At 41.7% G+C, this 22,355-nt stretch overlaps 2 protein-coding genes across 2 annotated transcripts in view; one reads left to right on the forward strand and one right to left on the reverse strand.

The window, feature by feature from the left end:
- Positions 1–22,355, forward strand: part of APLP2 (amyloid beta precursor like protein 2) — a 726,249-nt gene that overhangs the window by 597,151 nt on the left and 106,743 nt on the right. The gene's annotated exons all lie outside the window — the stretch shown is intronic.
- On the reverse strand, positions 17,595–22,010 carry LOC126934987 (elongin-B-like). Its single transcript, XM_050756017.1, has one exon. It carries the CDS (start codon positions 21,933–21,935, stop codon positions 21,579–21,581), a length of 357 nt encoding a protein of 118 aa, XP_050611974.1. The 5' UTR covers positions 21,936–22,010; the 3' UTR covers positions 17,595–21,578.

Below are 22,355 nucleotides of genomic sequence, written 5' to 3' on the forward strand. Positions count from 1 at the left end.
AGAACTTTGGGAGGCCGAGGCGGGTGGATCGCTTGAGCACAGGAGTTCAAGACCAGCCTAGGCAACATACTGAGACTCTGTCTGTACAAAAAAAAAAAAAAAAAAAATTAGCCAGGCATGGCGGTACACACCTGTGGTTCCAGTTACCTGCAGGCTGTGCAAGAGGGTTGCTTGAGCCCAGGAAGTCAAGGCTGCAGTGAGCTGTGATCGTGCCACTGCACTACAACCTGGGTGACAAAGCAAATCTGTCTTTAAAAAACAAAACAACAACAAGAAACTTCAGACAGTTAACTACCTTGTAAGCAACTTCACGACTTCACTTTTTTGCAAGCAAAAAAGACTAGGCCGTGTCTTTTTCTTCCTTAAACTACTGTACAGGTAGCACTGGACTTAGATGAGGCCAACCTTAACATAGCTAGTGAGAGACGCTAGTAGCTCTTCTCCGGGTTTATAGACATGGAAGTCAGTTGCCTACCGAAAGATCATAATGGTTGAGAGAGTCACTTGAATGCTGCCTTTTAGTGTTGTGAGTAGATGAACAATGCCACAGGTCGGACAGGTCCTTCTGTGGCCTTGCAAAAGCTGCTACTCCACATACCCCTGGCCTGGGTGAGAACTGCTCCCTTTTAGATTTAACATCATTACATCCTTGCTGATGAACTGAGATGGTCCCAGCTGAGGTCCACTGACCAGAAACAACACCACAGAACTCAAAAGAGAACGCACCATGAGGAATGGGGCTATTCAAACTGGAGAGCCTGACTTACTCTCATGGCTTTAGAGAAATGTTCTAAAACTTCTAAGTACATAAATATGTGCAAGGAGATTCCTCCCCACAGAGTTTTTATACAGAGGATCTGTAGTGAACATCAGGAATTTGCTTTTTATGTGGATTTTTAAATGACTTTTAAAATTTACACTGTAAAATTCACTCATTGGGGTGTACAAGAAGTATTTATTGAATACATACTGTGTGCCACTCACTGTTCTAAACAATAAAGATAGAATAGGGAACAACAGCAACCCAAAAAGGCCCTGCTGTCATGCAGCTTTATTCTAGTGTAGGTAACAAGAAGAAAATTAACTCCAGGTGATAAGTGCTATAAAGAAAGTAAACCAGGAAAACGCAGAGAATGCTGGCAGTTTAAATAGGGTGCCAAAGAAGTTTTCTCTAAGATACCAACGTTTGAGCTGAGCCTTGAGTTATGGGGGAAAAAAAAGCCAGCCATGTTAAGATCTTGGAGAACATTCCAGTCTAAGAGAATGGCAAAAGTAAAGACCATGAGGTGAAAAACAAAAAAAATTAGTATGGCATGCACATATTCATTCTTCAATTGAATAGATTATTCATTGAATGCCTCCCAAATGCCAGGCACTGTCTTCCATGCTCTGGGATTTGTCAATTAACACTGTAGACAAAAGGAAAAACACAATACAAAAATCCATGCCTTGACTGAGCTTTCAGTCTAACACACTGAGAAACAGTAAGAAGGCCATAGTTGTTGGAACACAGGACAGAGTGATACAAGAAAGCGTGGAGTGAGACAAGGATACAGTGATACAAGAAAACTTGGGGAAAGAGGTCTGGGACAGACCACATAAGGCTTTGAAGGCTATGGTATTGGAATTATTATTGAAAGTGCGACTTAATAGGATCATTGACTCAGTGTGGGAATTAAAAAAAAAAAGAAGTGCAACTTACACTAGTTGGAGGTTTTAAGGGAGTAACAGTTTTTTCTTTCAGAATAACTCTGGCTGCTCTAGGGTGCTTATTTTGTTTGGGGAGAGGGCAAGAGACAAGGAGTCTGTGCCAATATGCTCTAAATAAGAAATGATGGCCCATCTTGACTAAACTAGAAGTAGCTTAAATGGGGAGAAGTGTATGGACACCAGATATATTTTGGAGGTGAAGTCACAGAACTTGCAAATGAATAAGATATGGGACGGGACAGAGTGTAAGTTGCTCGTGGTGACAAGGCAGTAATCGAGAATGACTTATAAGGTTGAAAATTGAGTGGCCAATAAATGTTGGTGCCTTAACTGAGATTGGGAACACTGGGAGATAAACAGTTAGAAAATCAAGAGTTGTATTGTAGCCATGTTAAATTGGAAATATCCTTTGGAAAATCCAACTAGACACACCATTTAGGCAGTTGGAATCCAAAAGAGAGATCAGGGCTGGAAATATAATTAGAGAAACACAGTTCATCAGATTATACATTGTATCTAAATACATAGAATTAGGTGTGGTCATCTAATTAGGATTAGACGAGAGAGTGTTTACAGAGAAGACAAGCGTATCCAGGACTAAGCTCTTGAGAGCTGCTGAATTTAGAGGTGGATAATAGGAAGGCAACCATCCAAAAGGCTGAGAAGGAAATAACACAGGAGGAGAACCTGGAGAGGATGGTGTCTGAGAAGCCAAGGGAAGACAGAAGACAGTCTTTCAAGAAGGATGTAGTGGCCAGCTGCAGCAAATGTTGCTGAGAGCTGATAACGACAGTTAACCTGTGGATCTGGAAAGACGGACGTGGAAATTGCTGGTAACTTTGACAATAGTAGCTTCAAGGGAGAGCTAGGAAGCTTATTAGGAGTCGCCTGAAGAAAGCATGGGAGGTGAAGAGTCCCATCTGTTGCCAATAGTATAGCAGATAAGATAGGCCAACGAAAACGACTAAGATGCTGCAGTAAGCTATGATCACACCGCTGCACTGCGGCCCAGATGACACAGCGAGACCTCGTCTCAAAAAGAAAAAAAAAAGTATGTCATGAAAGGCAAAGAAAGCCTGAAAAACTGTTCCAGATTAAAGGAGAATAAAAAGACAGAACTAGGCTAGGCATGGTGGCTCATGCCTATAATCCCAACACTTTGGGAGGCTGAGGCAGGAGGATAGCTTGAGACCAGGAGTTGGAGACCAGCCTGGGCAACATGGTGAGACCATGTCTCTTCAAAAAAATTTAAAATTAGCCAGGTTTGGTGGCATGTACCTGTAGTCCTAGCTACTTGGGAGGCTGAGGTGGGAGGATCACTTGTGTCTGGGAGTTGGAGGCTGCAGTGAGCCATGTTTACACCACTTCACTCCAGCCTGGGTGACAGAGCAAGACCCTGTCTCAAAAATAAAAAAAAGTCCTAAATCTAAATGAAACATATGCCCTGGATTGGATCCTAGATCAGTAAAAAGCATTTATTATAGATATAAAGGATGTTAGTATATCAACTAACTGGTCACATTGGAGTAAGGTCTGTGGATTAGATGATACTTGTGATAACGTATAAATGTTAATTTCCTGATTATGGTCATTGTATTATGAATTTATAGAAATATGTCCTTGCTTTTAGGAAAAACACACTGAGTAAAGGGGAAATAGATCTGCAATTTACACTCAAACAGTTCAAAAAAAGAAAAAATATATATACACACATGCAAAGACAGAAAATGAAAAACCAAACATTGTTAAAATGTTAACATATGGGAAACCTCTGTGATAGGTATATGGGAATTTTTGTATTAACTTTTGCAACTTTTCTGTAAGGTCAAAATAATAAAACAAGATAGTAGTCAAAACAAAACCAAAAAAAGGTCAGCCGTTTGTCTTCAGGTGTCTACACCATGAAGAAAGATGACAGAAGTGAAGGTCTGATATGAGAACTCGGTAGGCTGCAGACAAAGAATCAGGGAGTTTGTGACCCAGTCAGAGTGATTCAGAGCTTGAAGCCTCAGTACAGGTGGTTCGAGAAGAAGCCAAAGAAGGTTGCTGTGGTTTGCATGTGTGCCCCAAAAACCATACACTGGAAACTTAATCCCCAATGCAGCCGCATTGTGGGGTGGGGCCTAATGAGAGGCGTTTAGGTCAGGAGGGCTCCTCATGGATTAATGGCAATTAGAAAAGGGCTTGAGGTTTCAAGTTCAGTCTCTTGCTCTCTCTTGTGCTCTCTTTGCCCTTCTGCCATTGGATAATGCAGCAGGAAGGCCCTCACCAGATGCCAGCCTCATGATCTTGGACTTCTCAGCCTCCATGAACTGCAAATTTCTGTTTATTATAAATTATCCAGTCTCAGATATTCTGTGATAGCAGCACAAAACAGCTTAAGATACGGGTCTGGGTGTGGCTGACCAAGAGCGTAACTGGGTGTTTGACATCTGTTCTGGGTTGAATAGTGTCCCCAGCATTCATATCTAGAACCTATAAATGTGACCTTATTTGAAAATAGGGGCCATGCATGGTGGCTCATGCCTGTAATTCCAGCACTTTGGGAGGCTGAGGCAGATGGATCACCTGAGGTCACGAGTTCAAGACCAGCCTGGCCAAGACAGTGAAGCCCTGTTTCTACTAAAAAATACAAAAAAATAGCCGGGTGTGGTGGTGCGCACCTGTAATCCCAGCTACTTGGGAGGACAAGGCAGGAGAATCACTTGAACCCGGGAAGCAGAGGTTGCAGTGAGCCGAGATCGTGCCACTGCACTCCAGCCTTGGCAACAGAGCGAGACTCCCTCTCCAAAAAAAGAAAATAAGGCCTTTCCAGATATAATAAATTAAGATGAGGTTATACTGGATAAAGTAGGCCCTAAAGACCTGTAACTGGTGTTCTTTCAAGACAAGAAAATAAAGACATATATCCACAGAGGAGGGAATAGGAAGGCTGAAAACAGCGACAGAGAGTGATGCGTCCACCAGCCAAGGAATGCTGAGGGTTGCCAGCAACCTCCAGAAACAGGAAGGAGATGGGAAGGGTTCTTCCCTAGAGGCTTCAGAGGGAACAGGGCTGGCACCTTGATTTCAGACCTCTAGCCTCCAGAGCCAAGAGAGAATACGTCTCTAAGGTTTTAAGCTACCTGTTTCTTGATTACTCCGTTTGTGATACTTGGTTACAAGAGCCATGGGAAACTAATTTAACATTATTAAACAAGATTGTTTGGGGCTGTGGGGGAGAAGAGGAGAGAGTGAGGAATTATCTGAATGTGGATAGCTGGGATGATGAGTATTTATAAGATAGCAATGGTTTGAGGTGTTTTTGGTTTTAAGATTTGAATGAAAAACTAGCTGGGGCCAGGTGGCACAGTGACTCACACCTGTTAATCCCAGCACTTTGGGAGGCCAAAGTGGATCACTTGAGCCCAGGAGTTTGAGACCAGTCTGGGCAACATGGCGAAACCCTGTTTCTATTTAAAAAAAAAAAAAAAAAAAAAAAAAAGTAAGAAAGAAAGAAAAAGAAAAAAGTAGCCTGGCGTGCTGGCGCATGCCTGTGGTACTAGATGCTTGGGAGGCTGAGGTGGGAGGATCACCTGAGCCCAGAAGATTTGAGATTGCAGTGAGCCATGATTGTGCCACTGCACTTCAGCCTGGGTAACAGGGTGAGACCTCATTTCCAAAAAAAAAAAAAAAAGAAGAAGAAGGAGAAGAAAGGGGGGGAGAGAGAGAGAGAGAGAGAGAGAGAGAAAGAAAAAGACAAAGAAGGAAGGAAGGAAGGAGAGAGAGAGAGAGAGAAAGAGAGAGAAAAAGAAAACTATACAGGGAGGAAATCATATAACAGGGAGGAAAAACTGCTATTAAAATGTCAAGGCTCATTAGACACCAAAGAAGACATGCTGGAGAGATTGTCCTTCCTATGCACATAAGGAAGGTGGGAAAGCCTTCAATCGCAAATCAAATCTCACGGAGCATGAGAAAAATTCATCCAGAAAAGAAAGCCCTGAATGGAATCGATGTGGAAGTGTCTTAGCTAGAAGAAATACTTCATTAAAGATCAGAACATTCACACTGTAAAGACTGAGAACTCTATGAATGTAAGAAATGTGGAAAATCTTCAGCCAAAAGGAAAACTTCATTATTCATCACATAATCCATGTAAAAAAGAAATCTTATGAATGTAGTAGGTATGAAAAAGCTTTTATTCAGAAGTCAAACTTCATACCAGAGAGGTCATACTGGAGATAAACCCTACGCAAGTAGGGAAGGTGAGAAAGCACTTAGTGGCAAATCAAATTCCACTGGGCATGAGAAAATTCAGATTTGAGGCCGGGCATGGTGGCTAACACCTGTAATCCCTGCACTTTGGGAGGCCAAGATGGGTGGATCGCTTGAGCACAGGAGTTCAAGACCAGCCTGGGCAACATGATGAAATCCTGTCTCTACTAAAAATAAAATGCAAAAACAGAGGTGGGAGGATCACCTGAGCCTGGGGAAGCGGAGACTGCAGTGAGCCATAATCCCACCACTGCACTCCAGCCTGGGTGACAGAGTGACACCCTGTCTCAAAAAATAAAAAGGGAAGAAAAGAAAATTCAGATCTGAGGGCTGCCCTGTGAAGATAATGAAAGCACAATAATTTTAGGGCACAAGCTATTCATCATTAAATATTACAGTATTCATGACGGGGGAAACACCCTATGAATCCACTAAGGGTGGAAAAGCTTTCTCTGTGTCATACTGCTTACTGTACGTGTAAGAACCCACACGGGTAATAAACAGTATGAATGTAAAACGTGTGGTAAAGCCTTCACTCCATGTTTAACCAGTGCTCTACATAAGAGAACCAATGCCAGTGAAAAAAACTAATGAAATCTCTCAAACAGAAGTCGTGCCACATCTGACATCAATGAATTCATACTCATTCAAACCTTATGAATACCTTGGATTTAGGAAAGGCTTTAGCAGGAATTCGTATTTCATAGCACATCAGATAATTATATTTTAGAGTAAAATTCAGTTAATATGAGAAAGCCTTAAGCAGAAACCCAAATGTTATGATATTAGAGATTTTTAATAAGGAGATATTTCATCAGTATAATAGAAATTGGATCCAAAGGCCAGGCATGGTGGATCATGTCTGTAATCCCAGCAATTTGGGAGGCCGAGGCAGGCAGATCACTTCAGGTCAGGAGTTCAAGACCAGCCTGGCCAACATGGGGAAACCCTGTCTCTACTTAAAATACAAATATTAGCCGGGCCTGGTGGCACACACCTGTAATACCAGCTACTCAGGAGGCTGAGGCACAAGAATCACTTGAGCCTGGGAGGTGGAGGTTGCAGTGAGCAGAGATTGCACCGCTACACTCCAGTCTGGGCAACAGAGCAAGATCCTGCCTCAAAAAAAAGAAAAAGAAAAAGAAGAGGAAGAGGAAGAAGAAGAAGAGGAGGAGAAGGAGGAGAAGGAGGAGGAGGAGGAAGAGGAAGAGGAAGAGGAAAAGAAACTGGTTCCAAAAAGCCATCACAACAAATATAATTAATGCTAAACTTTTAAAAGCATTCCAACTGAATGTCAGGAACAAGTGATGGATGCTGTTACCCTACTTCTAATTAACATGGTCCTGAAAGATTAACCAATGCAAATAAGACAAAGAAAAAGAGCACAGGGATTAGGAAAAAAGAAACAAACTTGTAGGTTTCTGAGAATATGATCTGCTAACATATATTACAAATCTATGATCATTAAAAAAAACTTTGGCCAGGAACAATGGCTCACACCTGTAATCCCAGCACTTTGGGAGGCCAAGGTGGGAGGATCACCTGAGGTCAGGAATTTGAGATCAGCCTGGCCAACAGGGTGAAACCCTGTCTCTACTAAAAATACAAAAATTACCTAGGCGTGGTGGCAGGTGCCTGTAATCCCAGCTACTCAGGAGGCTGAGACAGGAGAATCACTTAAACCCAGGAGGCGGAGGTTGCATGAGCCGAGATGGCGCCACTGCACTCCAGCCTGGGCCACAGAGTGAGAGTCTGTCTCAAAAATAATAATAATAATAATAATAATAATAATAATAAATCTACATCATAATAAATGTAAAGCAACTAAACAATACAACAAAAAGAAAAAGATAGTCACAAATAATGTATATACAAATACACACACACAAGCTGTTTTTAAAAAGACATCTGAAAAATAAAGACACAGGGACACATGTTTTCAGGACCTCCTAGGCAGGTGTCATGGGTAGAAAAAACTTTAAAAAATAAAAATAAAGGGAAAAAAAAAGACACAGCAAGTGCTGAAATTCAAAATGTAGAAAAAGACATCAGGCAAACACTAACTGAAGGAAAACTAGAATTACTGTCAGACAAAATAGATCTTAAGACAGAAAGTGCTGCCAGAGATAAATCAGGCCACTACAGAAAGATAAAAAAGTTTTTAATTCATGAGAAAACATATACACTGTTTTGTACTATTTTTATATAAATTCAGAAACATTTTGGTAAAGAACTTCTGCTTTCAGCCAAGAGGGAAAAATGGGACTGTATTTATTCCCTCACCTAAAACAACTAAAAAAAAAAAAAAATCAGACAAAGTATTTAAAAATACAACGTTTAAGAAAGTGAACATAAGGGAACAAAGGATAGAAACCAAAGAGAGGAGACCTGCACCACAATTCCTCCAGCTATCTAGAGCTGCAGTATGCTTCGCTCTCTGCAGTAAGCTGTAGAAACTCTAGTAAACTTCCTGCAGAAAATGACACACTGCAGTGAAGAGTGAAAAACCCTGGAGGAGCTTGGCAATTTCTTTCAATTGAGGAGACACGACTGGGCTTCCAGGGAGACTCGAGTTTGCAGGGCAGAGTGTCAGAAGAGGGCTACACAGAGATAGAGAGCTCTGGAGATGTACAGAAGGCCCCCTTGAATCTTCAGCAGAGTAGTGATCAAACTACATATAGGGGAACAAAAGTAAGAACCACAGCAGGCTTCTCACTGGAAAAAAAATAAACAGACCCCTCACCAAAGGAGATACATGCATGGTGAATAATCACATGAAAAGATGCTGTACATCATCAGTCATTAGGGAAATGCAAATTAAAACCACATGCAGTCTGGGCACAATGGCTCATGCCTGTAATCCCAGCACTTTGGGAGGCCAAGGCGGGTGGATCACGAGGTCAGGAGTAGAGACCAGCCTGGCCAACATGGCAAAACCCTGTCTCTATTAAAAATACAAAATTAGCCGGGCATGGTGGAGGACACTTGTAATCCCAGCTACTCGGGAGGCTGAGGCAAGAGAATCGCTTGAACCCGGGAGGCGGAGGTTGCAGTGAGCTGAGATTGTGCCACTGCACTCCAGCCTGGGTGACAGAATGAGACTCTGTCTCAAAAAAAACCACATGCAATACCACTAATAGGTGTGTACGTATTATTAATAGAATGTCCAAAATATTAAAAAGACTGACCACATCAAGAATTGACAAAATGTGGAGCAATTGGAACTGTCATAACTGTTAGTGGGAATATAAATTGTATGAGCAATTTGGGAAAAGCTTGGCAGTTTCTTAAAACATTAAACATATACCTATCATATGCCTTGGTCCTTCTACTCCTAGGTATTTACCAAAGAGAAAATGAAAGCATATGTCCATATAAAAATTTGTATATGAGGCTCATGCTTGCTATCCCAATTTTGGAGGCTGAGGCAGGTGGATTCCTTGAGCCCAGAGGTTCAAGACCAGTCTAGTCAACATGGTAAAACCTCATCTCTACAAAGAAATACAAAATTAGTTGGACATAGTGGTATGCATATGTAGTCCCAGCTACTCAGGAGGCTGAGTTGGGAGGATTGCTTGAGCCCAGAAGGTTGAGGCTGCAATGAGTCATGATTGCACCACTGCACTCCAGCCTAGATGACAGAACAAGACCCTATCTCACACACAGAAAAAAAGCCTTGTATATGAATGTTTATATTTGGTAATAGCCAAAAACTAGATTGTTCATTAGCATTTGAATGGGCAAGTATATAGTGGTGATATGGTTTGGTTGTATCCCACAAATCTCATCTTGAATTCCCACATGTTGTGGGAGGGACCCGGTGGGAGGCAACTGGATCATGGAGGCAGGTATTTCCCATGGTGTTCTTGCAATGGTGGGTGGGTCTCACAAGATCTGATGGTGTTATAAGGGGGAGCTTCCCTGCACAAGCTCTCTCTCTCTCTCTTTGCATGCTGCCATCCGTGTAAGATGTGACTTGCTCCTCCTTCCCTTCCACCATGATTGTGAGGCTTCCCCAGCCACATGGAACTGTTAAGTCCAATTAAACTTCTTTCTTTTGTAAATTGCCCAGTCTTGGGTATGTCTTTATCAGCAGCATGAAAAGGGACCAATACAAGTCGTATATCCATACAATCTAGTACTATTCAGCAATAAAAAGAAATGAGCCAGTTATATGTGCAACATGATATCAAAATAATTATCCTAAGTAAAATAAACCAGACTCCCCAAAAGAGTATTTACTGCATGATTCCATTTATATTAAATCCTAGAAAATGCAAACTAATCTGTAGTGATAGGAAGCAGATCAGGGATTGCCTGGGGAGTAAAGAAAGGTTGGCAGGGGAAGGATTGCAAAAGTTCCAAAGGAAATATTTTGAAATTATATGTCAATTATAGCTCAACAATGCTATTAAAATTGCTTTGGAATTTCTGAAAATTATATTGATCAAAGAACATTTTTAAATTGGCTAAGAATTTTAAAAGGAGAATTTACTTCTCCCTTTGTTTAAAATATGATTAAGATTTATTATGATCTCTTGGGTTTTTTTAGGTGAATATATCATTAAAAAAAGACTAAAGACAAATACAACAATAAAGTAATAAACATCTTGCAAGACAATCTAAGATACTTACCTGTATCATCTCTTCTAGGGACAACGGTGACCTTTACCCAAGTTTTGAAACTGAGAAGCTATAATTGTAAAAACGAACAAACAAAAACTATAATGAAGACATACGCATATTTACAAACAGCTAAACAAAAACTTCAGCTATATACACCATAAATAAATTCAATAAACAGTACATTAAAATTTTTGTGATAAAACAAAGAATAATTTCTTTTTATTTATTTTTTAATTGAGACAAGGTCTTATTCTGCTGTTCAGCCTGGAGTGCAGTAACACAGTCACAGCTCACTGTAGCCTTGACTCCCCAAGCTCAAGCAATCCTCCCACCTCAGCCTCCCAAGTAACTGGGACTACAGGTGCATGCTACCATGCTTGGCTAATTTTATTATTTTTTATTTTGTAGGGTTTTGCCATATTGCCCAGGCTGTTCTCAAACTCCCGGGCTCAAATGATCCACCTGTCATGGCCTCCCCATTGCTGAGATTACAGGCATGAGCCACTGAGCCAGGCCTATTTTTTGTAGAGAGAGGGTTTTGCTCTGTTGCCCAGGCTGGTCTTGAACTCCTGGGCTCAAGCAATACACCAGTCTTGGCCTCCCAAAATACTGAGATCACAGGCATGAGCCACCGAGCAAGGCCAGAGAACAAAGAGGAATTTCTTACAAATTTATAAGAAAAGGCAAACAACCTAATAATAGACACAGAATATCAAGAAAATTTTAGGGAAAACAAATCCAAATGCCAGAAGCTGTATTAAAAGTGCTCAAACTACATATCAGGAATATGGAAATTAAAGTAATTATTATTATAAATATCACTTTATGTTCATCAGACAGAAAAAAGGTAAAAAGAACTGTAGCACCTATGACTTTGTATTTTCATACAACATTAGTGGTGCTATGAATTGTTCCAGCTTTTTAGGAAAGGAGGTAGTAACATCAATTAAAATTAAATATGTATAAAGGTATACAGTCCACCCTCTGTATCTGTAGGTTCCCCATCCATGGATTCCACCAAGCAAAGATTTGAAAATATTTGGAAAAAAGCAATTAAAAATAATAATACTACAATAAAAAATAATACAAATAAGAATCAAGTACATAGTGGTGATATGGTTTGGTTGTGTCCCCACCCAAGGCCAGGTGTAGTGGCTCATATCTATAATCCCAGCCCTTTGGGAGGCCGAGGCTGGCAGATCACCTGAGTTCAGGAGTTTGAGAGCAGCCTGGCCAACATGGTGAAGCCCCATCTCTACTAAAAATACAAAAATTAGCTAGGCCTAGTGGTGCACGCCTATAATCCCAACGACTCGGGAGGTTGAGGCAAGAGAATTGCTTGAACCCAGGAGGCAGAGGTTGCAATGAGGGGAGATCGTTTCACTGCACTTCAGTCTGGGTGACAGAGCAAGACTCTGTCTCAAAAAAAAAAAAAAAGAATCAATACAGTATAACAACCATTTACCTAGCATTTACATTGTATTGTTGTTGAGGCTGATGGTCTGAGGCTACTATCCACAAGTGGAATTTCTTCTTCCCAGAAATCTCAGTTCTTCCCTTCCCTTCTTTCAACTAATTGGATGAGGCCCACCCAGATTATCTAAGATATACTCCTTTACTAAAAGTCATTGATTATAGATTTTCATCACAGCAACACCTAGATTAGTAGTCGATGGAATAACCAACCAGTTGACACATAAAATTGACCATCACTTTTATGTGGTATTATAATATATAATCTAGAAAGGATTTAAAGTATATGGCAGGATGTGTCTAGGTTATATGCAAATACTATGCCATTTTATATAAGGGACTTGAGCATATGTGGATTTTGGTACCCACAGGTGTCCTGGAACCCATCCCCAAGGATACCAAGGGATGACTATGACTCTACATATTATAGGAAATATTTGTATAATTGTTTTAACTCAAAAATTCTCCATTCTGGGATTCTATCTTGAGGAAAGAAAAGAACCAATATAAGGCATTTAAGTCAGCGTTTTCCATAATGGCATGAAACTGGAAACAGTCAAAAAATAATGGCACATCTATACCATAAAATAGTATGCAGCAATTAAAGTGGATGAACAATAGCTATGTCAGTGGACTTAGAATAATTTCCAAGATATATTGCTGAACGAAAAAGGCAAAATGAGAAAAAGTCTATTCTATCAGTCAGGGCTCAATTAGGAAAACAGAAACAGCAGGAGACATCATAAGGGATTTGTTGAAGGAAATTCAATTACACAATTGATCGATTAATCATCAGGTCTAGCTAGGCAAGTCTGAATCCATAGAGCAGGCCATAAGGAAGGGCAGGTGGCACTCTCTGGCATGGGCTGAGGCTGCTACCCACAGGTGGAATTTCTTCTTCCCAGAAACCTCGGTTCTACTCTTAAGGCCTTTCAACTGAACGGATGAGGCCCAACCAGATTATCTAAGATATTCTCCTTTACTAAAGTCATTGATTATGGACTTTAATCACAACAGCTAGATTAGTAACTGAGGGAATAACCAAGTTGACACATAAAATTGACCATCCCATGTGTGATATTTCATTCTGTAAAACAAATATTGAAAAAAAAAATCTGTGTGTGTGTGTGTGTATGCAAATATATAAACATCTGTGAATATACAGTTACCTGGGTATGTGGGTTAGGGTGAAGTAGGCAGGAGAAGAGGAGAACGCAAAGCAAAACAAGAAGGAAAACAAGAAGAAAAAGACCACAATATGAAAAACGTAAAATCCAAGATATATAACATGATTGCATTTATGGATTTATAACAAATATTAAATTTATGTGCATATACACATATAATTTTAAAACTAAAATACATACTTTTTAAAAAATGCATACATTTTAGCAAGCAAGATGCTAAAAACTCATTTGATTAAAGAGTGTTTATTCCTTATTAATTTTACAAAATATCCTAGTCAAAGAGAAGTAGAAATGTTCTTAAATACCTATTTTCTTTTTTTTTTTTTTTTTTTTTTTTGAGACGGAGTCTCGCTCTGTCGCCCAGGCTGGAGTGCAGTGGCGCGATCTCAGCTCACTGCAAGCTCCGCCTCCCAGGTTCACGCCATTCTCCTGCCTCAGCCTCCCGAGTAGCTGGGACTACAGGCGCCCACAACCGCGCCCGGCTAATTTTTTGTATTTTTAGTAGAGACGGGGTTTCACCGTGGTCTCGATCTCCTGACGTTGTGATCCGCCTGCCTCGGCCTCCCAAAGTGCTGGGATTACAGGCGTGAGCCACCGCGCCCGGCCAAATACCTATTTTCAAATATAAAAAACATATGTATTAGTTTCCTAGGAACAAACTACCATAAACTGGAAGATTGAAACAATAGACATTCATTCTCTCCCAGCTCTGAAATCTAGAAGGCTGAAATAAGCTATTGGCAAGGCTGTATTCCCTCAGAAGTCTCTGGGAAAGAATTCTTTCTTGCCTCTTCCTAAATTCCTGTGTTCGCCAGCAATCCTTGGAATTTCCTGGCTTGCAGTTTCATCACTTCACTTTCTGCTTCTGCCTTCACCTGCCCGTCTTCCCTGAACTGTGTTCATTTCCAGATCTCCCTCTCCCTACAAGGACAATAATCATTGTATTTAGGGTCCACCCTTATCAAGTATAAACTCATCTTAACTTAGTACATCTACAAAAGCCCTATTCCTGAAGAAGGTTGCATTGACAGGTATGAGGAGCGGGAGAGGGATTAGACCTTGAGTATCTTTTTAGGGGGATAAAATTCAACCCCCTACAATATCCTACTTATGATAATCAACTGAAGCATTCCTATAAAAAAGAGATGATAAAAAGAAAAATAGAGACAAGCATGGTGGCTCACATCTGTAATCTCAGCACTGTGGTAGGCTGAGGCAGGAGGATCACTTGAGTGCAGGAGTTCGAGACCAACCTGGGCAACATAGTGATACCTCGTCTCTATTTGTTTTTGTTTTGTTTTGTTTTTTGTTTTGTTTTAAGGAGGTGACAGCCGGGCGCGGTGGCTCACACCTGTAATCCCAGCACTTTGGGAGGCCGAGATGGGCGGATCACGAGGTCAGGAGATCAAGACCATCCTGGCTAACACGGTGAAACCCCGTCTCTATTAAAAATATAAAAAAATTAGCCGGGCATGGTGGTGGGTGCCTGTAGTCCCAGCTACTCGGGAGGCTGAGGCAGGAGAACAGCATGAACCTGGGAGGCAGAGCTTGCAGTGAGCCGAGATCGTGCCATTGCCCTCCAGCCTGGGCAACAGAGCAAGACTCCGTCTCAAAAAAAAAAAAAGGAGGTGACAACAATGCCATATGTTGCAATTATTTAACACTGCCTTGAGGCTGAACACAATGGCTCATGACTGTAATCCCAACACTTTGGGAGGCTAAGGTAGGAAGATTGATTGAGACCCAAGGATTCGAGACCAGCCTGGGCAACATAGCTATACCCCACTCTCTACAAAACATTGAAAAATTAGCCAGGCATGGTAGCACATACCTGTAGTAGTAGCTACTCTGGAGGCTGAGGCTGGGATTGCTTCAGCCCATGAGTGTGAGACTGCAGTGAGGTATGGTTATACCACTGCATTCAGCCTGGACAACAGAGTGAAACCCTGTCTCCACAAGCAAACAAACAAACAGCACTGCCTTGGAAGTTCAAACCAATGCAGTAAAACACAACAAAAATAAGAGATAATTATTAGAAAAGAGAAAACAAAATTATCGTTACATACAGAGTATACAATTAAGTCTACAAGAGAGTTTGGTGACTAGACACAAAACAAATACAAATTAATAGTTTTCCCTAAATAGTAACAATAATTACAGGAAATGCCAAAGAAAAATACAAGTTCATGAGCCTACTATGCACTTAACTTGATCCTTCAAAAAATTAGATGTGTGAGATGATTCGATTGTTAGAAATGATTTCTGGAATGCCTGAGGTCAAGGTTTCTGCCCCAGACACGCTTGACTGGTTCCACCACTTTGCCTATGATCTATCTGTTCACTTGCCAAGCCTAGTTTTGATTCTCTCTACTCCTCACTGACAGCAGGAAATACAACTGAGCAATCTGTGATTCTCTTTCCTCTGATCGCACCAGTTGGTCCCAAGGGAGTTAACGGGTCGCAGCCCAGTGGCCCCTTTGTGTGCGTTCACTTGTGCTGGATTGCTACCTGTTTGTTGGAGAAGGTTGCTTTCCAGCCTGTTTTAAAGAAACGGTGGCCTTTTGCCATCTTCTTCCCCCCTGTTTATAATTTGGCTTGATGGCTAGCTGAACAATAATAGGGGAAATGACAAAAGAACATAATAGGGATGGAAGAGAAAAACAGTTGTAGACTTTGGGCCAGTGGTTTGCTTGCTTTCCTTACAAAGAAGAGCGGAGAAGTAGTACTGGGAAGGAAAATGTAAAGAGAAAAACAAAAACAAGCACAAAACCTTTAGTAGAGTAGGCTAAGAAGAGATGAATGATTCGTGTTTTAAATGACAGCTCCCAGAAAACATTATAGAAAATACTTTTTTTTTTTTTTTTGAGACGTAGTCTTGCTCTGTTGCCCAGGCTGGAGTGCAGTGGCACGATCTCGGCTTACTGCAAGCTCCACCTCCCAGGTTCACACCATTCTCCTGCCTCAGTCTCCCGGGTAGCTGGGACTACAGGCGGCCACCACCACGCCCGACTAATTTTTTTTTTGTATTTTTAGTAGAGATGGGGTTTCACCGTGTTAGCCAGGATGGTCTTGATCTCATGACCTTTTGATCCCCCTGCCTCGGCCTCCCAAAGTGCTGGGATTACAGGCTTGAGCCACCGTGCCCGGCCAGCATTGAAAATACTTTCTAAGAATTTTCACTGATGAGACATTCAGACATCTTTTTTGTTTACTTAAAGCTTAATTTTAAAAACTCAATACAGGACAAAATATTTTTATCTTGAGTAAAACCCGTCTTTTTGTATAGTGTTCTACAACACACAGAGCCTTTCATATACATAGTCCCATTTGATCCAAGTGAGATTGCAAATATCGTGGCTGACCAAATGGTAAACTAGGGAGAATCTTATGGTGAATGGGAGAAAGGAAATGGAAAATTTTTTAGAAAACAAAACCCTAAGCCAAATATAGCAAAGATTAAGATCTACAGGAACATTGTTCTGAATATTTATGGGTAATCCATGAATAATCCTCAGACATAGATATTGCTCATGCAAATCAGATGAAAAAATTTGGATGGATTTTTCCAGCACATATGGCAATAAAGCCTATGAGAAGACTAAAAAGACAGTGACATTCTTTTTTTTGTTGTTGTCGAGATGGAGTCTCGCTGTCGCCTAGGCTGGAGTTCAGTGGTGCAATCTCAGCTCACTGCAACCTCCGCGTCCCGGGCTCAAGTGATTATCCTGCCTCAGCCTCCTGAGTAGCTGGGACTACTGGTGCCCACCACCACGTGTGGCTAATTTTTGTATTTTTAGTAGAGATGAGGTTTCACCATGTTGCCCAGGCTGGTCTCGAACTCCTGACCTCGTCATCCGCCTGCCTCAGCCTCCCAAAGTGCTGGGATTATAGGCTTGAGCCACCACGCCCAGCCTGTCACACTTCAAATAAACTGTTTCCATGAGATGAAAAGTTACAGCACTCACCACTATTTAGAGATCTGAAGTTGATTTTTGCCAATGTCATACATCACGGAGGCTCTCTGAATTCCCAAATTTTTGTGTTTATTCCATCCACCCAATTTATAGATTGGTTTGTAGGAATTTAATAAAATGCCATCTGTCCCCAAGTACAGACATAGATAGAAGCTGGTGATGCTTCTGGTTTTTTTTTTTGAGACAGAGTCTTGCTCTGTCGCCCAGGCTAGAGTGCAGTGGCGCGATCTTGGCTCACTGCAAGCTCCACCCTCCCAGGTTCACGCCATTTTCCTGCCTCAGTCTCCCAAGTAGCTGGGACTACAAGCGCATGCCACCACGCCTAGCTAATTTTTTTGTATTTTTAGTAGAGATGGGGTTTCACCATGTTAGCCAGGATTGTCTTGATCTCCTGACCTCTTGATCCGCCCACCTCAGCCTCCCAAAGTGCTGGGATTACAGGCATGAGCCACGGTGCCCAGCCTGGTCTTTTTATTTTTAAATGTCATTGTTGCCTTATCTTCAAAACTGTGAAATACTGCCTTTTCTTTCATCTTTAGGCATGCAAAGCTGTATTATAAACAGGTATCGACATAGGTAAAACAAATACATTTTATTATTCCAGTAGGGACAGGATCATCGTTTTTACAAAAATGTTTGCCTTATTTTTCTTCTCACTTGCTCATTATGACTGACTTACACGAGATTTATTGATACCCATCAGGAATTTTTGCCAACATCTGAAACTTAACACAGAAAAGTAAACCAACAATTCTCCTTTCTTACTAATATGTATCTTCCATTGTCCATATAACAACTTTGTGGTCAAAACCTTAAGATTTTGTTTGACTCTACATCAAGCTCCACACTTAATCATTCACCAAGTCTTATGAAACCATCAATATGTCTATTGTTTCCTAGAGTTAGCCACTATTTCAAATGGGAAACAAAAGACTGACACTAGTTTTCTTTCCTTTCAGCTCTAACCAAAACCCACAGCCTCCCCTTTGAGATCTGAAAGAAAAAGACAGCAGGGAAGAGGAAGAGAAGCTACCAAAGAAGGGAAACAGTAGTATAAAATGTGTTCTGATATTGTTTATACCACACCTTAAGTAGAGAGTAGGACTAAGCCATTTAAAAAATTGTGCCATATATAGGAGAATCACTTGAACCCGGGAGGTGGAGGTTGCAGTGAGCCGAGATCGCGTCACTGCACTCTGGTCTAGGTGACAGAGTGAGCCTCCGTCTCAAAAAAAAAAAATGTGCCATATAATGCAAACTGTTAGGGACATGGGCCATGCTGTCAGATCTACTTGTCCCATTGTTTCTTAGCATTTTTTTTTTGAGACCCAGTCTCACTCTGTCACCCAGGCTGGATATCAGCCGTGCAATGGCACGATATCAGCTCACTGCAACCTTCACCTCCCAGGTTCAAGCGATTCTCCTGCCTCAGTCTCCAGAGTATCTGGAATTACAGGCGTGTGCCACAACACCCAGCCAATTTTTGTATTTTTAGTAGAGACGGGGTTTTGGCCAGGCTAGTCTCGAACTCCTGGCCTCAAGTGATTCATCTGCCTTGGCCTCCCAAAGTGCTGGGATTATAAGGCATGAGCCACCATGCCTTGCCTGTTTCTTAGCATTCTTTTTTTTTTGAGACGGGGTCTCACTCTGTCACCCAGGCTGGAGTGCAGTGGTGCAATCTTCGCTCACTGCAACCTCTGCCTTCTGGGTTCAAGCAATACTCCTGTCTCAGCCTCCCTAGTAGCTGGGACTACAGTCACACGCCATCATACCTGGATAATTTTTGTATTTTTAGTAGAGACAGAGTTTCACCATATTGGTCAGGCTGGTCTGGAACTCCTGATCTCAGATGATCCACCCACCTCCACCTCCCAAAGTGCTGGGATTATAGGCAGGAGCCACCACGCCCGGCTCTTAGTATTCTTATACCTCATTTTCCTTATCTATAAACTGAGGATAACACTGCAGGCTCCCTACCTAAATATCCATCCCTCCCTCCTCTTTATTAAGGGAATTTTATTTGGTGGTCTCCCAGCCTTCCTTGCAACTAGCAGTAGCCAGGTAACATAGTTCTTATCAAAGAGATGTTGACAGAAGTCCTTGTAAAGAGATACCTACTGCATTTCTCCCTGGAAGGCAGATATAATGTCTTGAAAAGTTATATTATGACCTTGAAAATGAAAGACATACGCTAAGAATAGTGGAGAAAGAAGACAGAATGAGCCTGGGTTCTTGGTGACCTCTCATGGTCACACAAAACTGGACTGGCCTCCTTATTGAATGGAAGAAAAAAAAACCTGACTTCTTATAATAAGGTTTTCTGTTACACGTAACACAATCCTGATATATGATTTCAGAGTTACTGAGAACATTATTAAGTGTAATAATGAACAAAAAATGGTTAACACAGGGCTTAGCATATCATAAGCATGCATTTAATGTTAGTAGTTAACACTGCCATTATTAGTAGTACTGTTATTATTATTCCCCGGGGCTTCTTTGTTCTCCCCTTTCTTAAGCACAAGCTTTTTCCATTCTACTTCATTTCCACACATTTCAATCACATTCAGGCACTCATGACATTACCTCTAGATTATACTCTTGGTATTCTAGTTGTACCTGGAAAGATGAATTGTTTTAGATAGGCAGAGAGAAGGGTGGAGGGCCTTATTGGTGAGGATAACAGAAATTCCATGGTTTTCTGGAGGATTAGTGGGAGATAAGGTGGAAAGATAGGTTGGAGCCAGATTGTCAGGGGTTTTCTATAAGTGGCAAAGGGCAGGCCGAGGAATTTGTAGTACATTTTCTTATAAAAAGATTAGGCTCCCACTTGCCTTTTGTTTTTTGTTTTTTGAGGTGAAGTCTTACCCTGTCGCCCAGGCTGGAGTGCAGTGGTACAATCTCAGCTCACTGCAACCTCTGCCTCCCAGGTTCAAGTGATTCTCCTGCCTCAGCCTCCCAAGTAGCTGGGACTACAGGTCAGCCTCCTGAGTAGATGGGACTAAAGGCACCTGCCACCATGCCTGGCTGATTTGCGTAATTTTAGTAGAGATGGAGTTTCACCATGTTGGGCAGGCTGGTCTCGAACTGCTGACCTCAAAGGATCTGCTTGCCCCGGCCTCCCAAAGTGCTGAGATTACAGGTGTGAGCCACTGCACCTGGCCCACCTGCTTTCTTTTAAAAAAGTTAATAATATGATGAAAGGAAAGTCCAAATACCCTCTTTTATTTACTTGGTGGTGTTATTCAGCTTCTCTGGAATTTCGTTTGTTTGGCCATAACATAAAGAAGTTAAAACAAATGCTCTCCAAGACCCAGGTCAGTTCTAAAATACTAAGATCCATGGGAAATCACTGAAATAACAGTATCTAAGCTTGAATTAAGAGCCTCAAATTAATATTAGCTCTGACTTATTCTTCCATTCATTTATTCTTTCTTTCAACAAAGTGAATTTATGTTCCATACTTTCATATAAGGAACCTTGCTGCTACTTCAAGTCTCATTGGAAGCCAACCTAGATCACCCGTAACAATCAGAATAATCTTCCTCAAATACTTCAGGAATCTATAACAGCAAGCCTTGGCCCACCTTGCTTTCTTTTTTTCTTTTTAAGATAGGGTCTCACTGTGTTGTCCAGGCTGGAGTCCAGTGATGCAATCATACCTCACCACCGCATCAAACTCCTGTACCCAAACAATTGTCTTGTCTCAGCCTCCTGAGTAGCTAGGCCTATAGGCACACAACACCATACCAGACTAATTTATTTTGTAGAGACAGGGTCCCGTTACATTGCCCAAGCTGGTCTCAAACTACTGGGCTCAAGTGATCCTCCCTCCTCAGCTTCCCAAAGTGCTAGGATGGCAGGCATGAGCCACTGCGTCCAGCCCATCCTGCTTTCATCCTTTGTCAACAAACTCAGGTCCCTGCCAACCTCCTCTCTCTCTGGTCTTCTCCATCCTTCCACATGATGCTAGACTCAAAGCTAAGCAGAACATTAATTTACAAATCAAATGTGACATAATAGTACAAATGGCTTAGTAACTAATGAATATATCACGCTTATTTTAAAAATAGGTTTACCGTTTTTCAATTATATTTGTAATGTCAATAATAAGAGAAAATAGAGGAAATGTTTTAAAGGAATAAGGAGGTAACATCACCATCCAATGTGAAAAACAGTAACTTTGGGGGATATTTCTTTGCAAGATTTTTGGATGGCTTTCAAGTAGCTGTAATCATTTTGAATATGTAATTTGTTTAACTTAATGTCATAGTACAAACTTTTTCCATGTTTTTTCTTTTTCAGACTCCCAAATCTCTTTCATCGGGGGGAATAGGCCTCTCGGGGGTCCTCACTGCACAGCTGGTTCACCGGCACTGTTTCCCGAGTCCTGGGGCTTCATCACGTCGAGCAGCTCGGGCGGGCTGGAGAACGGCTCAATGCACAGGGCCTCAAAGGTGTCGTCTGCCCGGAAGGCCAGCCCCACTGAGGCTGGAGCCAGTGGCCGTGCTGTTTGGCTGGTGAAGCCACACTCGCCAAGTGTCTTGCCATCATCCAAGAGCTGGTCGTCCTTGTATAGCCGCTGCTCGTCGGGAGGCCGCTTGAGGAGTCCCTCCACGAGGCGCTTCAGCTCGAACACCGTGCTGGACTCCTCGGCATCAGTGAAGATGGCGGTCTTGTGGCGCCGAATCGTGAGGAACACGTCCATCGCGGCGGTTGCCGCTTCCCTCAATGCGCCGGCGCGGCCGCGCTCCGCCCCGTTCCCAGCAGCCCGCGCGCGGCCCGGCATGCCCCGCCTCCCCCAGCGAAGGCACGTTATTATATTGCCTTTCTGTGGAACTGTTTTATAGCTACATAATGTTGTAAATTTACCATGAAAGATTTACGATATACAAAAGATAAAAAGAATAATGGAATGAACATCCATGTATCCCACAGAGCTTAAGAAATAAAACATTGTCAGTGCAGCTGATACCCTCTGTGTAATCATCCTCATTTGCAGCTTCCTCCATCTCTAACATATGTAACCACTTTCTGAAATTTGGTGATTATTCAGCCCATGCATTTCTTTATACTTTTTTTTTTTTTTTTTTAAAGACGGAGTCTCGCTCTGTCGCCCAGGTTGGAG

Source organism: Macaca thibetana, chromosome 14, assembly GCF_024542745.1.
Source record: "Macaca thibetana thibetana isolate TM-01 chromosome 14, ASM2454274v1, whole genome shotgun sequence".
NCBI lineage: Eukaryota > Metazoa > Chordata > Mammalia > Primates > Cercopithecidae > Macaca > Macaca thibetana.